This window comes from Gopherus evgoodei, chromosome 1 (genome assembly GCF_007399415.2).
Source record: "Gopherus evgoodei ecotype Sinaloan lineage chromosome 1, rGopEvg1_v1.p, whole genome shotgun sequence".
NCBI lineage: Eukaryota > Metazoa > Chordata > Testudines > Testudinidae > Gopherus > Gopherus evgoodei.
In genome coordinates, this window is record NC_044322.1 from 264,211,401 (window position 1) to 264,233,743 (window position 22,343).

General features: G+C 40.1%; 1 protein-coding gene across 5 annotated transcripts in view; it reads left to right on the top strand.

Annotated features, from left to right (window-relative positions):
* Positions 1-1,768: 1,768 nt before the first annotated feature.
* WASHC4 (WASH complex subunit 4) overlaps positions 1,769-22,343 on the top strand; it is a 57,717-nt gene continuing 37,142 nt past the window's right edge. For 4 of the 5 annotated variants that reach the window (XM_030544798.1, XM_030544808.1, XM_030544817.1 and 1 more), the window contains exons 1-10: positions 1,769-1,862; positions 6,633-6,772; positions 8,958-9,011; positions 9,180-9,245; positions 9,423-9,468; positions 12,371-12,438; positions 16,642-16,724; positions 18,618-18,660; positions 19,106-19,209; positions 21,374-21,494. In XM_030544798.1, coding sequence (XP_030400658.1) covers positions 1,802-1,862; positions 6,633-6,772; positions 8,958-9,011; positions 9,180-9,245; positions 9,423-9,468; positions 12,371-12,438; positions 16,642-16,724; positions 18,618-18,660; positions 19,106-19,209; positions 21,374-21,494 — 786 coding nt within the window. In that variant the 5' untranslated portion in view covers positions 1,769-1,801. Of the gene's footprint in view, positions 1,863-6,632; positions 6,773-8,957; positions 9,012-9,179; positions 9,246-9,422; positions 9,469-12,370; positions 12,439-16,641; positions 16,803-18,617; positions 18,661-19,105; positions 19,210-21,373; positions 21,495-22,343 lie in introns of those variants that run through there. The other variant, XM_030544827.1, reaches the window with a different exon arrangement.

Genomic DNA, 22,343 nt, shown 5'->3' on the forward strand with positions numbered 1-22,343 from the left:
AGGAAGCCAGAAGAGTATCAGAAACCTGGAAAAATCTCTGACTGGATGGGCTCAGGTGTTTGGTCACATGCTGAGGTGGTTCAAAAGTTTCAGATATTTTTTTAAGTAGAATTTTTTTTATTGTTTCTTTAAACAATCAAACACAGCAAGCAGCAAATATTTGGCTACACACTTCTGAAACCCCAAACCATGTCCAGGTTTTGGCAGACTAATTTAAGCTTTTCAATTAAAAAAAACACAACACATTTTGAAGGAAAGCAGACATTGTCCGTGATTTTTTCTGCTTTTTAAAAACTCCTAGTTTTTGATCCAAAAAAAGTTTTGTTGGAAAATATTTGTCCAACCCTTTTAATGAGCTTTAGTTCTAACTGATGCTGAAAACCAGTGATACTTTGTAAAGGTGACTTAGAATATCAGGATTGGAAGGGACTTCAGGAAATCATCTAGTCCAAGCCCCTGCTCAAAGCAGGACCAACCCCCAGATAGAATTTTACCCTAGTTCCCTAAATGGCCCCCTTAAGGATTGAACTCACAATCCTGGGTTTAGCAAGCCAATGCTCAAACCACTGAACTATCCCTCCCTACAAAAAGAAGTTTTCTCAAAACTAGGTTTGTGCCGAGATGTGGAAGGTTTTAAAATGTTTATTTTTCCCAGGGCCACCCGGGGGGTGGGGACAAGTGGGGCAATTTGCCCTGGGTACCACAGGGGCCCCCACAAGAATATAGTATTCTATAGGATTGCAACTTTTTTTTATGGAAGGGGCCCCCGAAATTGTTTTGCCCCAGGTCCCCATAATCCTCTGGGTGGCTCTGTCAGGGAGATTTCAGATGTCTTAATGAAACACAACAAAATGTGTCTTCCCCAGAAACAGCTTTTGAATGAATAAATACCAAATGGTGGATTTGCTGTCTTCACCCAGATAAGTGCAACATGGAGCAAATCTGCTGCTGCTCTTTCTATACCCGCTGGTGCTGCTGATGCTATTGCAATTGTTCTCTTTGCTCTAGAGAGTATTGCTACTGCTGCTGCTGTCCCCTTTGGGGCTGATATTCTTTCTATTGAAATTTCTGCTACCATTGCTCTTATTGTTATTGCTATCTGGGCTGCTGGTACACTGGATGGTGGCGCTGCTGGCCTGGGTGGTCCGATTCTTGCTGCACCTGCTGGAACCTTAGGTGCTCCCCACTACTGCTATTCTTAAACCTATTATTATTGCAAATGCTGTTGCGATTGTCCCTGCTGCTGCTCTGGGCCGCTCCACTTGCGGATGTGTTATTTGCCCCCTAGAGGCTGGAGTCCGGACCCCCGTGTATATTGTACAAATATGGCACGAACTCCCTGCGCTTGAAGAACTTTACAATGTAAGTAGACAAGCTAGACACCGGGTGGGGAAACTGAGGCACAGGGGCGGTGTCACCTGCCCACGGTCACCCAGGAGCTCAGCTCAGTGTCAGAGCCGGGAATAGCATCCAGGGCTCCTAAACCCAAGCCAGCGCCAGGCGCACCGGCCCCCGCTGTCCGTGTGGCGCGGTTCCTGGCGGGGCTCTTGCGGGACCTGCCCTGGCTGGCACCGCGGTCTCCGGCCGAGCTGTGGGGCTTGCGGCTGCTGCAGTTCCCGCGGCTGCCCCAGGAGGGGGCGCTGCTGCGGCGGCCGTTCCGGGCCGTGCCCAGGCTCCCTTGGCGGTTCCAGCCCTGCGCCCCCCGCTGCCGCGCGCCCGTCCCGCCACACTCCATTTCCCGGCGTGCAGCGCGCGCGCGCTGCCGGAAGTCCGGTGTCGGAGGCCAGGCGCTGCTGCTGCCATGGCGCTGGAGACCCTCTCTCCGGACTGGGAGTTCGACCGCTTCGACGACGGCTCCCAGAGTAAGCGGGGGAGGGGGGGCGAGAGCCGGGCCCCTCCCGTCAGCAGCGGGGCGCGGGCAGGAGCCAAAGGGCCAGCGCGCGGTGGGGGTCGGTCGCGCCCGGTGCTCCAGCGGCTCCCTGGCTCGCGCGTGCCCTGCCCTGCCGGCGGGGCCGGGGAGCGAGCGACCGGCCCAGCCCTGGGCCTCTCCCCCGCGTCTCAGTGTCGCTGTCCCTGCTGTGTCCGGCCGCCTGGGTTGAGGGCGGGGTTGCGATCGTAGCAAGGTCCGGCCTGGAGAGGTCACCGCCTCCAGCCCCCTGCGCTGCGGCAGGGCCAGGTAACCTGTCCTGGCCCAGCCCTGGCTGGCGTCTGCCCCACCGGCTCCTACAGCCCGCCAGCGATGGGGATTCCACCGCCTCCCTGGGAAGCCCGTTCCAGAGCTTCGCTTCTCTTACTGTCCGAAAGTTGTTCCTGGTATGTAACCTGGACCTCCCCTGCTGCAGTGTAAGGCAATTTACTCCTTATCCTGGCTTCAGTGGCTATGGAGGGCAATTGATCAACTTCCTCTGAACAGCATCTCTTAATGTATTTTAAAATTATCAGTTCTCCTCTCCGTGATCTGTTTTTCAAGATTAAACATGACCTTTCCTTTTAAACCTTTTATCATTTTTGTTGCTCTGGTCTGGGCTCTCCAATTTGTCTACATCTTTCCTAAACCCTGACACCCAGAATTAGACACAGTCCTCCAGCTGAGGCATCACCAGTCCTAAGTAAAGCAAGACAAGTAGCTCCTTTGTGTTACATACCACACTGACAATACCCCTCAGAATATTAACTTTCTTCACAATTGCATCACATTGTTGACTCATATTCAATTTGTGGTTCAAAGGTTCATCTTCCTTTTGTTTCTTCTCCCTCCACATCCCCTATAGCTATTTGAGGTTTTAGCAAATATGCCAAACACTAAGGTGGGAATCAAACATGGGGAGACACTGATTTTTGTCTGGTGTACTTGCATGAATTGGGGATTTTTCCTGCCGAAACAGTGAAGTCTCTTTTATTGCAGTTGCTGTCTTGATTAGCCAGATAAGTCATGCTGGAATAAATTAGTTCCGTGATGTGTTTTTATTGTGGCTCAAAGGGAACTAAGTAGGGCATTCACTTGCAATTTCACTTCAACTTTTTTTTAAATGATGCTTAACTCTTTGTCAGCCTGCTTGTGTGCCTGTCAAAACTCCATTCTTTCTCAATCGTTGTAGACAGTTTACTTGCTAAACAGAGAGTGTATGTGTTGTAAAATGAACAGTCAAGCTGAATTAATTACACCAGTTATTACTGAGCAAATACGTCTGTCATGAGCTGCTGTTTCACATATACAGAATGTTTCCCAAGTGGTTGTCTGTTCATGCCATATATATTTTATTTACTTTCAGTGAAAACTGACGACTTATTTATGATTTGTAACAATTGTATGCACTGAAAAAGGAAAGTTTAAGGTATAGATTTTCATAAAATGGTGCCTACTCACTGTTTCCCAGGCATTAGCAGGTGTGTGAAGCTGAGAAGCTCTGACATGAGGTACTTCTTTCACACCAGCTTGATAGAGTACAAGCAGCTTACTTGTCAGTGAGCAAAATGATAGGAAAACAAAATGGGTATGCCTGTTTTTAAAAGGAAGTTTCTTGTATTCCAAGCAAGCTGGATAGAAATCCACAATATGAAAGATTTCTTTTTAAAGTTAGTCTCATTTAACTTTACAACTAAGTCTTATAGCTAACTAATTAAGTATTAGATTTGCTTAAACAGAGGAAACGGGGAGGAAGAGGCAGGTCAGTCTGGTTTAAAATCATAGATTCATAGAAGTGTAGGACTGGAAAGAACCTCGAGAGGTCTTCTAGTCCAGTCCTCTGCACTCAAGGCAGGACTAAATATTATCTAGACCACCCCGACAGGTGTTTGTCTAACCTGCTCTTAATGTTGCATTAATGTCACGTATATAGCTAGGCTTGGCAGAATTCTTTTGTTTTCTTCTAATTTTGACAGATAATATTGATGTTTATTTTTAAGCATTTTTTCTGTTTAAATTTTCACTGTTACAGGAAATTGTGGGAGGGTCAGACAGTAATTCGTTAATTACAGTAGATGTTGAGATTAAAAGGGTTAAGGCTGGATAACCATTAAAACAGAAATTGTCAACCTCACATGTCAAATAAACAAAGTAAATATCCTTATATCAAATGCTAAGAAGTTCTCAAGAAGTTCTAAAATGCTAAGAAGTACTTGGTCTATTTGTAAATTTTGGTTATCGATGGAAATATTTTTTGTTGGTTTGTGTGTGTACGGTGAAATTCATGTTTACCAACCTATTACCAATAAAATCTAATCTTTCCATGCCTATATGTAACAATGCAGTTATCATTCATGAATCCTCATGGGATGATGTATACCCAGTATAGAACTACTGCCTATTAAAGAATAGAAATTTTATAATCTTCACTATTGAGTAAGGTTTTGCATTCCTCAAATCTTAGTGGTTTCATTTTAATGGCTAAGAGGAAATTGAATCAATCAAATCTGAGTACAGTTTATAAAATGTTGTCTCTGCACTGACTTCCTATCCTTCTGTATAATATCTATATCTTCTGAATTACGATTTTTGTTCATTGCGTGGAAATGACAAAATAAGATTTACTGCATTCTCTGCTGTACTTCCAATTAGTTTCTCAAATGAGTGAACTTGTCCAAGTGAGGAAAATAGTATCTTTGAACCTACATGAGTGGCTACAAATAACAGTTGCCTTATTACTTCAAACTCTTTCTACAACTGGCTGGCAAACAGCTTCTACCAGTTCACTGGTTGAACATTTCTCTAAATTTGGCAGCCAACAACAGGTACTTCTAAATTGTTGGCGTGATTGAGAGCTGATTAGTAGATATCATTGTAACACACCAGCCGCTTCAGGGGTAAGCATATAGCCTAGCATTGTAACTTTTGCCATTTCACAATCATAAGAGCTAGAAATGTTTATATTCAGTTAAAGCTTACATCCTATAGAAACCAGTGGGTATCTGCCCCACTACCAGGAAGTGGTAAGCTTCCTACTTGCCTCTTTTGAATGATTTTTTTCAAATACTGAGGTAGCTACAGAATTCCTTCTGTATCCAATTGAAACTACTCTGGTCCTGATCCTGAAAACATCTATTTATGTGCTTAAATTTATTCTCATGAGTAGCCCCATTGAAATCAATGGGACTGCTTATATGCTTAATGCTTTTGTATGTGTGTTTGCTGCATCAAAGTGTATATTTTTGTCCACTTAATTGTTTTTTATTGGGACAAGATAGAACAGCTATTTTTCTATTTTACGGTTGCACATCAGTGGTGGAACATTATAAAGGGTATTAATATCAATTACAAAGTATTTTCTCTGCACTGGCTCCCAGGGGGAAAAAAATTACTACACATTTTACCCACAGCAATGAATAACTAGCAAAAGTGATTCTTTCAGACATATCAGGTCCTCATAGGTCACTGTGCATTTTGATGGATTTTTTAAGCTCGCATAGTATTACACAACATTGTTGCCATCTGTGTGATAATCCGTTTGCTATGATGCGGTGTGCACATTTAATTGTAAGCATCAACCACAATTGCAGTTTTGCTTTTGCTGTTATTACAATGGATCGTTAGCTCTGTTTGAATCAATGCCATACTGTTTTTAAAAGTGAGAGTTGCATGTTGATTTTTTTTTTTTATTGGTATATGTATTTGTGTGGTGGGAGTCGAGGCATAAACTACTACAGACAGTAAAAAGGCGGGTACAGTCAAGTAAGTTTGAGAACCACTGATCTAGGCTGTAAACTCTTTGGGACAAGCATTCAATTTCTTTGGGGCATTTTAACTATAGTAGAACCTTCAAGTTATGAACACCAGAGTTATTAACTGACCAGTCACCATGCACTTTATTTGGAGCCAGAAGTACGCAATAAGGCAGCAGCACTTATAAAGATCAGTGACCTTCATACTTAAATTACCAACTAACACAAATATTCTTGATATTTGCCCAATGGAATGTTGCTTGAATGTATCACCACTTTTGGCAGTGAGTGGGCTGCCATGCTTCATTTGGCTATCCAATTTCTGAGTGGTGGTAGAGCAGAATGCTCTGACAGAGGGAAAGTTAGCTTGAAGAGGTTAGAATTCTGGGTGGTGACTTAAGCCAACATAATCCTGCAATCAAAGTAGAAGCTAGTGGTGGGAACAGCTATTTTTAATGCAGTTACCAGTGAGTTATAAGAAGTGATAAAACACTCATTCCCTCAAGGGTATAATATTACCATAGATGTTTGGTTAGGGATCGCTCTTTCAACTAATGTGCAATATTAAGTGACAGATGTCATAATTTGTGTTGTCTATATATGCTGTCTACTTAGTATCTTCATGTTGTAAAATTGACATCTCTGGTAATTTAGCTTGTTTGAGATCAGTCTTGAGAATACGCATAAACTAAAAAATGACATAACTGTTTTGCGGCTTCTGGCAAATAACATAACTTCCCTTTAAATTGATACTTTTGAGTTTAAAATCTCATTATAAGCGAAGGGGAAAACTTGCATCTTCTTGGTATCAACCTTGTTAACTGAAAGTGATTTAAGGAGACAATGTTGTAAACTAAATAACGGATTAAACTAGATTTTACTTTAAATAATCTGTAGTATATTGCAGTTCAGTGAGTATCCTGTAAAATACTTTAACTTTATGATACTACATAAATATTACTATTTACTCTTAGAAATTCATGCTGAAGTACAGTTGAAGAATTATGGGAAATTTCTTGAGGAATACACGTCTCAGCTGAGGAGAATAGAAGATGCATTGGATGATTCAGTTGGAGATGTTTGGGACTTCAATCTTGATCCTATAGCATTAAAGGTCTGTATATATTTATTGGAATTATCTGTCTTCTACAAATTAGAATAATGCATTTCAGAGGAATTCAGTTATGATTTCACTAATGAATCTCTGGAATAATCAGATTTATTGGGCAAATGTTTTCATATTCAATCAATACAAAACTGTCAAATGGAGAAATTTAATTGTCTAGTGGCTCATAGTTCTGTTACCAAGCAGCTGTTAAAAGCCTTCAGAGATTGAGCCCTCATTTCAGAATACAATACTTATTCTCTCCTGGACTGCATGAGAACCATAAGGCTGAAGCTGCTGGTATCATGGTGTGCCAATCTGGAAGCCAAAAAAATCTCTCACTTGCAAATTAGTTGTATAGTTGGAAGAGAGTTTGAAGACATTGCAAGGTCTCTGCCATTGAACTCTACTAATCAGATTTCTGAGTTGCATTTATGAGAGAGTAGAGTCGAGTCACCCTGAGGTTATGGTCTTGGCCTAATGGCCTCTTTATCTCTGATTAGTGGAATGCCCTTGTCAGCCAAGCTTTGCCTGCATATTTCAGGCTTTAGAGTATTCTTCCCCAAATGATCTAGGACAAGTTGTTTTCTGATAATGTTGGGGTGCTATGAGTCCTGTCCCTCCATCATTGATAATTAGGCTTTTTGGAGCCTAGATAGCGATTGTATTGGTCAGACACAAACTCTTGGGAAACGGGTGCTTGCAGGATGTCTAATTTGGCATTCTACAGCTGCTGGAAAAAGTGTACACCATCTCTTTCTTATACCCTGTTCAAACCTTTTAGAAGAGTTAGTAACCACTGTATGTAGAGTCTAGGATGTTCATGGCACTTCTGTGGGCCAGCAGCTATTGTGCCTTTTGTCTGGACTGGACCTGAAGCCTTTTTTAGTTGTGATTTATTTATAGTGATGCTTCTGTTGGTAGACCTAATAGAACTATAAACTTTTTTGAATCTTACAAGTTACAGAAAACTGTTTCAAATATCTTTCTAGTAAAGTTACCTTCAGGTAAAATATTTAAAAGTATATTAGCATTAAGATGTTTTAAAAAAGCTAAAACAAAAATATTTTTGAGGTTAAGATTGCACTCTAATCAAACGGTCACTAATATATATTTTCCTTGTACCCTGGAAGGATAAAGGTCCATGCAATTGTGCCCTTATATTCAGTTTTTTAGTTTTGCCAAAAAAAATTTCCCTAACCCATTTTAACCATAAAATAGCAAATCATTGTTGATTGTCGGATAATATCATTTCACATTATTATTTTTTCTCTGTCCTTTGGAGCTTAGTGAAACTTAAAAGAATTCTACATTCTGAGCAGTTCAGGGAACCAAATTCTTGCATACAGTTCTTGTTCTGTACAGCAGAACAGAATTTTTGAGTACAGTGGTGTAAACTGAGCCATGCATAGATATACTTGTAACTAAAGTACAAGTTAGGTTACGTTTTGGCTCACTAGCCTCAGTGATTGCATTTTAAAGGAGGGCAAAAAACCCACATAATAGTCCTCCTCCCTCTAAAGCCAGTTATTTCCCTGGTCACAGACTTCCTGTCCTTCATGAAGTATAAAATGTTAGTTCTCTTCTTGTGTTGAATTTACAGGCATTATTTAAAAACAGAACTTAACTTTTATCCCCTTCTGGAACATGCCTGCTCAGAAGTCTTAGAGCTTAGAGGGCTAAACTTTGAACGTGTGCATCCAGACTCAGTGTTAGTGTGCACATATGGGGTAGAAAATCTCTTGGCTGATTTTCAAATCCAAAATAAGTATTTATCTATGCAAATACATGTCCTGCCTGTGCAAATAGGTATGCACACATTTTTGTGATTACAAAATTGGAAGCCATTTAAAAATTGGGCCCAGTAGATATCTTATAGCAGTCATAACCTTTTTGCTTTAATATTTCTATAATTGTTATAAATTTCACATAGTTCATTTTGTCTTTTATCCTTACATACCTTCATGAGACAGGACTTGATGAGTCCATGTAATAGGAGAACTGGATATTTTCTCCACGGTAGCCTACCAGTAGCATACACTTAGTGTCTTTTTGGTACTGACTGCATTTGGAACTAGATTGAAAAAATTAAGTTGCTTAGCATAATCACCTAAGTGGTGATTCCTTTTAGTAATTAAACATATGCTTTTGTAAAGAAAGTCTTCTAATATTTCTATTTTTAATTAATATTTAGCTTTTGCCCTATGAACAGTCTTCCCTGCTGGAGCTCATAAATACAGAAAACAAGGTAAAATGCTTTAAATTTAGAATTTTTTAATTACAAGACCTCTGTAGTAAAATCTGTAAATGTTTTTTTTTCCTGTAGAGCGTTTTGAACATGAAAAATGTGCCAAATATGTTTATTACACTTTTATACTACACGTGTAATTCTGTGTGTTTTCCTTGATGAGTCTAGGTTTTGAACAAAGTAATAACTGTGTATGCTGCCCTTTGCTGTGAAATCAAGAAGTTAAAATATGAGGTAATTCCTACACCCTGTCTTTATTACTATTATAAAAATGTTTACAGCTTAACAAACTGAAATATAGCTTTTACATCGTGGCTTTTTTTAGCTTCTAATCCTGCAAACATAAGCCATGTATTTTTGTAAATTGAGCATATCTTTTAATTTGGAAAAAATCTCTCCTTTTGTTGGTAGGCGGAAACTAAATTTTACAATGGCCTCTTGTTTTATGGAGAAGGAGGTAAGTAGTTCCCTTTATAGTGTCAGTGTTTTCTTATGCTGTTGCTTCTCCTTATATTAAAATAATTGCAGTCTCATGTTCTAAGCTTAGAAATGTACTTTTACAACATTTTGTCTATTGATGAAAACTGCAAACTCCTGGTCTCTATTACAATACAAGCCCTGCATATCAGTGTCTTGTAAAGACACTGAATTAACATCAAACATCATTAAGATTTTAGCTAGAAATAGCCATTATCTGCGGTGAAGCACTGGTATAATAGTGGGAACTTCTTTGATATTTTGTCTCTGTTTTTATGTATGTGTTGACTGCTTATGTGAGAGGCAGAAAATGGGGACTGATGACAAGAGAGTATTTAAACACTTTTGGCTTTTAAGGAAGGATTTGGAGAGAGGGCAAGGCACTAGGCATACAAAGACAGGGAGAGTGTTTCTTTCAGAAAGTGCAGCATGAGGCTTTTAAAAAAATATATTTAATCTTCCCTTTAAATGCTGAAACCTTTAATGCAGAGTCACACTGTCTTGTATTTTAAAAAACTACTTTGTGAGCACAGGTACTAGTGCACTTATTTTTCAAGGTTTATATATTGAATATAAGTAATTAGTCCTAAAACTCGTATCCAACTCCTCCTCCCTAGTGGATAGATTTTTTGCAAGGAGTCTTCAGACAACATGTGGCAATATATACTATGGACCAAATCCTGCTTACCTTACTCATGAAGAGCAATATTGGCTTCAGTACTTCATGAGTAAAGTGAGCAGGGGTTGATACTGCTTGTGCTGTCAAAACACAGGCATATATTAGTGCTGGTTAATCACTTGAGTCATCATCTTGGCATGAAAACCACTGGTGGCAATGGATTTAAGGCCGTGATGCTACTGAAGGATGGAGGCCTATACTTAATTCTCAGTTTCTGCATGTTAAGTTAGTGTAAGCCAAATTGTAACACTTTAACATAGACACTTTTTTAAAAGTAGTAAGGGGTGGGTTACAGTGTCTCAGGCCTGTGTGTATATTATATTGACATAACACAGAACTCTGCTTATGTAAACATGGTCATAGGCTTTTTTCCAATTGGTAGGTCATAAGATCTCACTCTGGGTGAAAGTTATTTATTTATTTATTTATTTTTTTAAACAGCGTAAAACTGATATCTCGTACATGAAGGGGTTACTAGTGACATCTTGCTTTTAAGCACAGTATTTGGGGTTAAAGCACAGGACTTAGGAGATCTGAATTCTCCTCCTGACTGTGCTATTGACTTCCTGTGTGACCTCAGGGCTAATCACTAAACTTCTGTTTTTCCCATCAGAAAGATGGGGAAGATAATGCCTCTTTTACAGTAGCCTTGTGAAGCTCAGTTCATTAGAGTTTTGTAAATCCTTTTGAAATCCTTGGATAGATGGGGCTATAGAAGTGTGTAAACTCTTTAAGGTTCAGACCGTGTCTAGCATATTCTAGGTGCTATGTAAAATATGACTGTCTTGGTTCTTTTGATGAATCATTTCTCTAACTGCATATAACTTTTTAAAGCAGACTTCTATCAGACATGTGTTTAAAGCCTTTTGAATCATAGTGACATACTGCCAAACTGTAACAAAGGTCTCCCTCAAAAATGTTCTGCCTCATTGGTAGGGAGAAAAGAGGGCTGCAGCAGCTGTAAGCTTCTTATTCTGTGACAGCAGTTTAGTCCTGCTGTTTCTCCTCTTCCTCCTGGAGAAGCCAGCAACAGGGAATGGATGGAAATGCAGTCCTCCAACCAACACCTCTAGATGCATGAGAGCCAGCTGTTCCTCTTGTAGCAGCTGCCATAACAATTGTAGGCTTACCTAGGTGAGCAGCAGCTAGCTAAGTCCCTGTCTCAGTGGGGTCTGAAAATAGGGGGCAGAGCATTTTTAAGTTGGCCTCTCGGGGGGGAAAAAAATTCTGTCCTCCTCTCCCGATGTGACAAATTCCTGTCCTCCACCATCACATCACTATGCGTAGGGCTGGCCAAGAGGTGGTGTCAGTGAGATGTTTATTTGGGGTACACATCAAATTTAAGAGTGACTTGTACATTAAAAAGTGTGTGGTGGGGAAAGATACAATCTTTAGGAATCTCAGAGCCTCCTACTACAGAAGAGTGGAGCCTAGCTGCTTGTGCCTTTCATCCCCATTGATGGTGTTATATTGACGTAGATTTTCAAGGCTATCTTCTTAAAGCAAAGGGGGTAAAACTTAAAAAGGCTGAGATTTTTCTTTCACTGGACCTGAAGTCAACTCTTTTAACAAAGGACTTGCACAAGCCCCCTCCAGACTGCCATTAGGAAAGCAATTATTGTGCATATTGTAGTAAGGTTTCAAATTAAATCCACAATACCACAGGTGCTTAATCCCTATTGTGGATTAACTTCTTACCCAATTTAATTTTTAAAATTAAAGCTATTGTTATTCATAGTGGTCTTGTATAAAAGTCTTACATGTTAAGTTTTTAATAACTCCCAGGTTGATGCATTTTAAGACCCTGTATGCCAGATTTTGTCAGATGAAATTTTATGGCCAATTATAATTGCTCAAATGCGTTTACAGACATAAATGCTGATACAATGTTAAACTGGTGCTCCAGAAAACTTTGTACTTTATAACATCCTATTATTTATGTTGAGGCTAGTGCTCTGGAGCCCCAGTCATGGACCAGGACTCCATGGTACTAGGTCCTGTAGAAATACAGAAAGAGAAGATGTTCTTTGTTTAGCAAAGCACAGTCAAGTCTTTGTTAAGGATTCATTGGAAATAAATTGCCTTATAGCAGTGTGCTTTAATTAAAGGTCAAACAAAATTGTTTTGTCATCCAGGCTTCAGTGTAATGAATAGGTTTGTCTGATATTCCTAAAGTCAGTGAAGCTTTTGTTTATCTTTCAAGCCACAGATTCCAGCATGGTGGAAGGTGATTCCCAAATACAGATGGGAAGATTTATTTCATTTTTACAGGTAAAGAGAGTATCTTGGCTTTGGAGCAGTTGTAACTTTTTTTTTTTTTCTCTGCTTGTCAAGTGGACTCATCAGTTACAGTATCTTATTTACATCCCATTCAAAGATTTTGAGAGTCGCTTTTGTATGCAGATTACAACTTCTTGCCTGCACAGCTATCACAACCAACCTCCTTCACTTATCCTTTCAAATAGAGAGCTGTTAGGTGCAGTTTGTTCACTATTGTGTTTCTGCACTTGAAGCTGTTTCAAGCACTGTAAGCCCAGTGTGAGAAGTCTAAAAGATTTTCAGATTCAGTGCCCAAATAAACTAGTTTTCCTAAACAGACTTCAACAGGAAAAAAATTAATGGGACTCTGTCATTTTATGTTAAAGGTCTAGCATTCTGTTGCATGTTTCTGATGGTAAATTTTAGTTTGCCGTTGAATAATATAAAAAGAGGTAGTGCTAGCATGGAATAAACCATTTGTTTGTTCATCTTCCTTCACCTCATAGAATGAGGTAAGATTAAAACAAGTGATTTTTAAAAAAAATTGATGCCTCACAAAAAAAATTTCTGGGGAATAACATGCCTTTTAGGAACAATTGTGCTTATTACCAAGGACATTTGAATGAAAACAGGATATTTGTTTCTGAGGATTTCCTTTGTTCTTGGTGTTCATTCTACACTAGAAGTTATAAATCTTTTTCTGGCATGATTTCCATAGCAAGTGATTGTGCAATCACAAACAGGATCCTGTTATGAAAAATGTACTTGTAGTAAAAAATGGAATATATATACTGTCTAAGCAAAACTGTGTTTAGAAAATGTAATTTCAGTCTTCATTAAACAGGACTTTATTTACTGTCTTGTAAATATTGTGTATCAGATTCTTAGTGGTCCCCTTTAGTAGATCAAATACCAGAGGAAAATACTTGCTAAGCTCTCCTGCATGCAGTTGCTAATATCTCTGCCTTTTCTTGTCCACTTTCTGTCTCTTGATCTTTGTTCTCTTCAACCCAGCCATCAACTTTCTTTCACTTTTCACCTCCCAATTTCTTCTAATCGTCTGTTCAGAGGAGAAGATTTGTTAATGGCTCTGTGGGCCCATGCTACATGTGCTCCTGTGTCTCAGCTGAGGGTTCTGGGAGCCAGGAGGAGAGAGTGGCTGAGCAGGTGTTTGCTTACACTCCTGTGTGTAAGATATCACCCCAGGACCATAGAGGGAAGGTTGGGGAGCTTTCAAATAACTATGTAATTCCTGCTTTATGGGAATCTCTCCTTACTGAGCCTGTCCTGTTTCTACTCTGTGCTCCACTTTCTATTCCCCAGTAGGAATGGGCTGGTGGCAGTGTCTGCCATCTGAGAAACACTGACATAGTCAATGTTGCGCAGAGCTGGCAGGGGAATCAGAAAATGCTGTTTTCATATAGCTGCTACATAAACATATTGGCTATTTGTTGTGGATTTGACAGTTCTTGGTATCCAGAGATTGTTTTCAACAGATGTAACAGCTACATATTTACTGAGGTGATATTAAAGAGACAAACTATGATACTAATTTAGGAATACCTGCCAATGTTTCACTACCCTCTGCAGGATTAAACCACATAATGTTTAATATACTTAAAAGATTTTCAAAATCTGTCAATTTGCAGTATAGTCTATTGCTGACAGTTGGATATGTGCCATGAAATTGGACTTTCTGCATTAAGGGTTTAAAGGGGCAATGTTAACTGGTTCTAGGCCTAAAATTTAGGTTCCGTTTTTAAAAACCTAGAAACCTGAAAGCCAAATACAGAAAGAATGTTTAAATGAAAATGAAGTTAAAACCCAAGCAACGTTTTTAAGCAAAGGAAAAGCAGAAAGTGAAATTGACTAGGCTGTTTGCATGTCCAGGATGAGTGAAATGCAAAATGTAAACCAACTGCATTTATGACAAAAAGCCAATTTAGATTTTTTTAACTCTTCTGTAGATTGGTATAGTTTAAAGCCAGAAAGTACCAACAGGTCATCTAGTTTGACCTGAATACAACAGGCCATTACGTTTCACCCAGTTATCCATGCATTGAGCCCAGTAACTTGTGTTTTAGCCAAACAAATCTTCCAAAATGGCATCTAGTCTTGAGTTGAAGACTGTCCACCACTTCCCTTGGTAATTTGTTCTAATTGTTAATTACCTGCATTTTGAATCCCCTTCCCCCATATTTCTAACTTGAATTTGTCTGGCTTCAGCCTCCAGCCATTGGTTCTTGTTATACCTGTCTCCATTAGATTAAAGAGCACTTTAGTACCTGGTATTTTCTCCACATGAAGGTACTTATGCACTGTAATCAAGTCACCTCTCAATCTCCTTTTGACAAGCAAAACAGATTGAGCTGTTTAAATCTCACTGTAAAGCATTTTCTCCAGCCCTAGAGTCACTTTTTTGTGGCTCTTTTCTGCCCCCTCCTCAGTTTTTCAACATCCTTTTGAAAATGTGGATATTTGAACTGGACACAGCATTCCAGTATTGGTCTCACCCATGCTGTATTAAAAAGGTAACAATCACCTCCTACTCCCAACTCCCGTGTTTATGCACTCAAGGATCACATTAGACCTTTTTGCCACAGTATCACACTGTTTATTTGCTTGTGCACTAGGACCCCAGATCATTTCAAAGTCACTGCTTTCCAGGATACAATCCCCATTTTATAGCCATGGCCTGCATTCCTTGTATCTAGATGTATTTACTTTTGGCTGTATTGAAGTGAATTCTGTTTGAATGGGACCAGCTTACCAAGTGATCCAGATCGCTCTGTATGACTGTCCTGTCCTCATTATTTACCACTCCACCATTGATTCCAGTGTGTATCGTCACTAGTGGAGATGTGCCAGATGACTTCATAATCCTGTCCAGTTTTGCGGTTGCATTTCAAATGTTCACTCCTGTTTTTGTGTCCCTTGCTGAATTCTCTGTCCTCTCCACTTTCAGTTTTAAATCCAGCATGTCTGTAACTGTAGCTGTTGATCTGTAATCTGTCTGATTGGTGGCTTAAGCTTGGCGTGGCTTCAAAGAGAGCAGTGGTTTTCAAACATTAGGCTATGTACCCCTTTCCAAATAATGTAGTCTACTGCGCATCCCCATCTGAGATAGAGGCGACACATGGAGGGACACGCGGAGTCACGTGCCCCCCAGATTTCTGCTTTCCATTTAGCAACAGCTTCTAGAGGTTTTCAAAAGGGGGGATGCACCTCCCTAGGTGGGTGTGGAGGAATGTTTGGTGGAGTAAGTGGTGATGCTAGGTGCCTCAGGCCAGCTCTGCATGGTAGTGCTCAGGGAAGGGAGCACCACCTCCACCCTCTGACTCACCTCATTGGCCACCCAGCCTGTTACAACCAAAAATTCTAACTCAAAGGGTGGTCTCAGTGCTGAGTAACAATTGTGGGTCCCCCCAAGGCCAATCCAGAGGGCTGGGTGGCGCTATTGAGGTGATCGGGGGTGGAGGTGGCATTCTCTCCCCAAGTCCTGTCCAGCATCACTGGCCTGAGTCCCCCTCTGGGGGTGCAGCCCAGAGTTTGAAAACCTCTGTACTAAATAAAATGCATTGTCTGCCATTACAGGATTTTTCCGCGTACCCCTTGACAAGAGCTCGCATACCTTTAGGGATACACGTAACCCAGTTTGAAAACCACTGGGCTAGAGCATGCTTTTGTCATGGAGTTCATGGAAAGCGGTGGTGCTTACACACACTGCCTGAGGGAGAGTTGTAAGAGGCCTTGTGCCTTAGAATCATAATGCCTTCTAGGGCTCTTTGTTTGGGGTGGGCTGTAACTTATTATATCCTTTTTAAAGGTGTGCTATACTCCTCCAAGCAACCAGCCAGCTCTTGGCCATTGCATGGATGAGGAGAAGCAATGCCTTGTGCAGTGTCTGCATATTTATTCTGGGAGGAAGCATCTGCGTGAAGCTCCCCTGAGCATCAGAACTGTGGTCCTAGCTAGCCCTATTGCTGGCCACTCAATAAGGAGAAGGATCCTTACTCCCTCTTATGCCTCTGTGTAGCTTCATTAACCTTAAATCCTAAAGAAACACGCTTCAGGAAATGTTTGACTTCCTGTCCAGGCTGCAGTTGTGAGCAGCCTCAGGCTGAAATAAGGAAGCTGAACTTGGGGTTTTGGTTGCATGATTGTTGTTCACTGTCTTGGAAATAATACCAATGTATGCAAACTTTGTCATTTCAGGAGCTGTCTTGTTTTGTTACACGGTGCTATGAAGTGGTGATGAATGTAATTCATCAGCTGGCTGTTCTCTATACCAGCAACAAGTAATTATTGGCAGAAATGCTATATCCCCTTTTTGTTATTAAAGAAAGTGCAAGATGTTATGATCTCCCTAAAGCATGGTAAACATTGTCATACTCTGGTCACCAAATGTGGAGAGTGGTTTTTAATGCAGCTGTATGTGCCCACATAAGCTACTTTTTAAAAGGATTTTATTTATTAAAAGAATCATAGTCTACTTTAAATGCTTTTTTGTGATGAGATACAAGAATGTCTTTTAAACTAAAAGGCATATTTCAGGAGAGCTGTCTCTTTTCAGAAGGAACAAATCTTGATGTTAATGTGGCTGACCTTTATATCTTTATGCCTCTAATTATTGGACTTAGTCCCTGCCCTACTGACAGAAGGAATAGATGTCTTATGATAGCTGAGAGATGCTGTGGAGATACTAGTCTAACATTTTGAAGAAATGGTAAAATCAAATAGCTTCAGAAGCTTAAAAATATTAGGTCACATTATTTAATTTTAATATTATAAATGTGTGATCATAATATGTACTTGAGCAAACTTGATCAGTTTTATTTAAACATTAGTATCATAGGTATTGTCTTGAGTAAGGCTTTATGGCTTCATATGCCAATTTGACAGTAATGATGTCAGGTATTTGGGAGGCAGTGTCTTACGTCAGAGAGTCTTGAGTATTTACTTTGTCTTTGGTTTCATCTGTAAGATTTAGAGCTTATGTTTTCAGGTGGAGATGCTATGATTGCTAATTAGTCTTAGTTACTCATTTTTGTATTATCAGTTTTAGTTTATATATCATTTGAGAGATTAAGGGCATGGTTTTCAGACATGAAACTCCAGTTGAAGTGAGTGGGAGCTGTGGGTGCTTGACACCTCTGAAACTCAAGCCAATTTGTATATCTATTCTCAATGTACTAGCAACACTCCTAGGCTAAAGTCATATGGGAAGCATATTTAGACTGAATTTTTGCAGTTTATAAAATTTTTAAAAATCATGCAGTTTATAAAATGTCTGAAAAAAGTATGCATACAACACATGCTATTGAAGGGGACATGCACCCTGCATGATATGTGCATAACTTCTATTGTGAGTCAGTACTATAAATGAGTTGGTACTAAATCAATGCAATGTTACTGTGGTAGGGGCCACTGTACTACTGGAACTGTTATCTTACAAATCGGATGTAAAATAAAAGAATGGGACTTGGTCGTTGAAAGACCTCATGATGTCTTAGAGTTAGGGATGTGAATGCTAGAGCTTTGGCCATATTCTAAATAGGTTAATTCTTTTTGCCTAAGTTTCCTCTGCTGTTTTAATTAGTTCTGGTATTCTTCTACCCAAGGCTGCCATTTCACAGTACTTTGCATCTCTACACAGCTGCTCTGTTTCAGTGGTGAATGAAGTGAAGCTGGGTGTCTAGCTTGCTTATCAGTTGGTTAAGTTTGTAAAGTGTTTTGGGACCTTTGGGATGAAAGACACTATAAAAATGCTAATTATTAATGTCACTGGGACTTAATACACATGCGCAACAGACTAGACCTACAATTTAACAAACCAATGGTTCATTATGATTTGGAAAATGTTATCAACCTGATTTAGTTGAGGATTGGTCCTGCTTTGAGCAGGGACTAGATTTACCTCCTGAGGTCCCTTCCAACCCTGATATTCTATGATTCTAAGATATTGTTACATTGGTTGTCAAAACCAATTTTTAATATGCATTTTTATTATATGTTGGACTGTATTTTTCATTACTGATAACAATTACCACAATGACTTTCTGGAAGCAAAATGTGCAAGAAAAACCTTTAAGGGACTGATACCTCTAACAACAATTAAAATGTGCAAAATAAATAAGTTCTAGCTAATAATGGAAAAATAAGATATTGTTTTGTTTCCTTTTCTACTGCAGGAATGCACCTAAAATTATAGAGACATCCGGAGTTCATTTTCAGGTGAGATGATTTAAAGCAGCATTGGTTTAGAGGATTTAAAAAGTTCTTTTAGTTTTATAAACAAATCTGAAACATTTCTAAGTTTTCTTGTGAGAGGATTAAAATGAATTAAAGCATCATTTTCAGTGTGTGTTGGAAACCTACTCTCAGGACAGACTTGTTTAGTCACTGTTTCTTCTTCTTATGTGGAAATGCTCATTACATCCAGATATGGCAAATGCTAACTTTCTTCGATCAAAAGTGGATGGGACTTGTGCTTCTGTGTCACAAATCCTTTTTGAGAATCCTACCTTCATTGTCAAGACAGGTCAGCTAGTTTGAGTGGCACCTCCATGGTAACTGTAACATTCCTTCTCTGTAGTGAAAGAACACTAAAAAACCACTAAAAAAAAATCTGTTTGCATTGCATGAAACCTTTGAGTAACTACTGGAACTTCTTTTCCAGACTATGTATGAGCATCTAGGGGAGCTGCTTACAGTCTTACTCACGCTGGATGAAATAGTTGACAATCATGCTACTCTGAAAGACCACTGGACCATGTACAAAAGGTATGCAAGTGGAGCCTTGCACATGTTCCCACAGTGTAAATATTAAAAACAGGTAGATACATTTTGGTCTAAAGAAAATGAGTTTGAAAGCCCTGGTATTTGCTAAACTTCTAGGGCTTAAGCCTGTGTCAATGAGAGTTGCCACTGACTTCAGTGGGAGTGGAGTTGGGTCTTCATTTTGTCATCTTACTGGCGCATGTTAATATGTACAGTGCCAGATCGAAACTCCTACAAACTCAGCCTGTTAACTTGGGCTGCTGATACAACTTTGAGTAGAAGGGTAATGGCTGCTGATGTTTGAGAGAGAATGTATTTGATAAGAAATCTTATCTTAAAGGGAAGTGTGAACTGTGGCTAAAAGAACAGTATCCTGTCACCCTTACTTGAGAGTAGTCCTGTGGACTTGCATAGAAATATTTGCTTGAGTAAGGATTGCAGGATCAAGTGCTGTGCGATATTACTGTAGTGCAAAATCAGTTGAGATCATAGAAATCTTCCAATAGGGATGGATTGTTCTTCTGCAATTTGCCTTTGCTGACACAGTGACCTTTAAATTATTAGCTTGTGAAGGGCAGACACGGATTCTGTTAGGGATAGCTTAGTGCTGGGGGCCTACATGAACGTGTTTTGAGGCTTATTTCCTGCCACTCCAGACAGCAACAAGGCAACACAGTGACCAAGGAATCCACACATTAAGTATGTTTTCTAATGCTCTTTACTAGATAACACTGTGTGACACAGCAGGCATTAAGGCCTTTCTTCATTCTTGACCAAAACACTGGTGAAGCCGTAATTAAAGAAAGTCTCATTATATTTGCAAGCAGGTTTCTCAGACACTTGTTTTCCATTAATAACTGTATTACTAGACTTGCTGTGGGAGGTTGAAGCAGCTACTCTGTGTAAAAATGAATGCATTGTGCCTCTTATCACAAATAAGAAAGAGGAATTCACTGTTAAACAAATGAGGCCACGACTTAGGAAGGCCCTGTATGCTGATACTGGGGCAGCATGGAGACAGTGACTTACTAGAATTCTTTATCCTTGAATACCAACAGGGTACTCAGGGTGGCATAAAAGAAGATATGAGCGCTGCCTTAAGGAGCTTACAAGCCACTGCAGATTTGCGTCTCAGAAAAGGCTACCACAGGCTCTTATCAGCTCAAGCAGATAGGATGCTCTGTTGATGAGGCTGTTGATAAGGATCTTCTGCATTCAAGTCCCTCAGCTGGGTGCTTACACAGCCGGATGGTGCAAATGGCCAAATTGGCATCTGCACAGCCACCTCCACGCGGCCAATATGTTCAGACCTGCTCCACAAATGCTGCACCAGGAAGCAGCTGTTTTGATCTACAGAATAGCACCCTCTGCACATGCTGTACGTGTGAGTTTGCGCTGTGCAGACGGTGCCATTCTGTAGATCAAAAGGGTGACTTCCTGGTGCAGCATTTGTGGAGCAGGTCTGGACAGGTTTAGGGGCAGGCAGCATCGTCTCACAGGCTGAATCTGGCCTGTTGGACCCAGAACCCCATCTGCTGATGGTGTGACCCCATTTGGGGTCACAACTCACAGTTTGCAATCTATGTGTTAGTGACTCTAGACTCTTAGGACACATCTAAGGGAGGGAGAGATAGCTCAGTGGTTTGAGCATTGACCTGCTAAACCCAGGGTTGTGAGTTCAATCCTTGAGGGGGCCATTTGGGGATTTAATTGGGGATTGGTCCTGCTTTGAGCAGGGGATTGGACTAGATGATCTTCAGAAGTCCCTTCCAACCCTAATAATCTATGATTCTATGACCTATACTGCGGCTGGGAGTGTGCTTCCCAGTGCAGGTAGGCAGACATGCTAGCTTTAATGGAGCCTTACAATAGCAGTGCAGCCAGGGTAGCATAGGTGGCGGCTCAGGCTAGTCACCCAAGTATATACTCAGAGAGTCGGGGCAGGTTTGAACTCAGGTGGCTGGCCCAAGCAACCCCGGGCTGCACTGCAATTTGTAGCACACTAGCTTGAGCAGAGCTAGCTCGTGTCTGCCTACCTGTGCTGGGAAGCACACTCCGCTGCAGTGTAGATATACCCTTAGAATGGAGAACTCCTTGAAACAAGTATAAGATGTGATACAAACGGTATTATTTTGTTTTAATTGGATTGTGTATGTTCTTTCTCAAGGCTACTAAAATCTGTCCATCACAACCCTTCAAAGTTTGGTATTCAGGAAGATAAACTGAAGCCATTTGAGAAGTTGTTATTGAAACTGGAAGGCCAGTTACTCGATGGGATGATATTCCAGGTAAATAAATTTAGATTAACACACATTCCACGGTATTGTGGGGAAGCTGTATCCTAGGGACATAATTTCTAAAATGTTGTATGATAGGATATTGATCTTCTGTAAGTGCTTTGATTTTCTTTAAACTGGATATGATTTAACTTTAGATATTTTCCTTACAGCTACAATATTTCTGATTTTGAAAGTATTTGTTAAAACATGAATCATACCCCTTAATCATTACCAGGCTTGTACATATGACAAAATAACTTGTGGCTAAAAGGTAATTGCACCTTTCTTGTTCTGCCCAGAAATGCACAAGTTCATAGCTAGTATTTCTTGCCATGGAGAAAAACCTGAAATGTGTTTGAAAATACATTTTAAATACATATTGTGTACAAGCCTGCTGGTATCTGTCTTACTGAAAAGTGATTGCATTTGTGACACTGAAGTTTTAGCCAGATTTATGGTATTGACAGAGCACAGGGAAAATTGTTTGTTGATCAAACTAGTTGGCGCACTGAACAGTAAATTATGAAGTCACAGATCAGTGCCAATAAAGAGCCAAGACCTGCATTTCTGTTGTAGTCACTGGGAGTTTTTTGCTGAGTAAGAAATGCCATACTGCAATCAGGTTTGTAAGAAGAATTTCATTGATGTGGACACAGTGGAAAAATGAAAACACACATCATGGAATTAAGCGAGAGGTTGCAACTTTTATTAAACTTGAACACAAGTGTGGGGTGCTACTTGCCCATCACCTACATTCTCCTATACCAGGCATTTAAATGGTTCCAGTGTGGGAGTTACAGGGCTTCTAACTGTATAACCCATTATGCTGGGTAACACTCTTGAGTCTATCCCCCACGA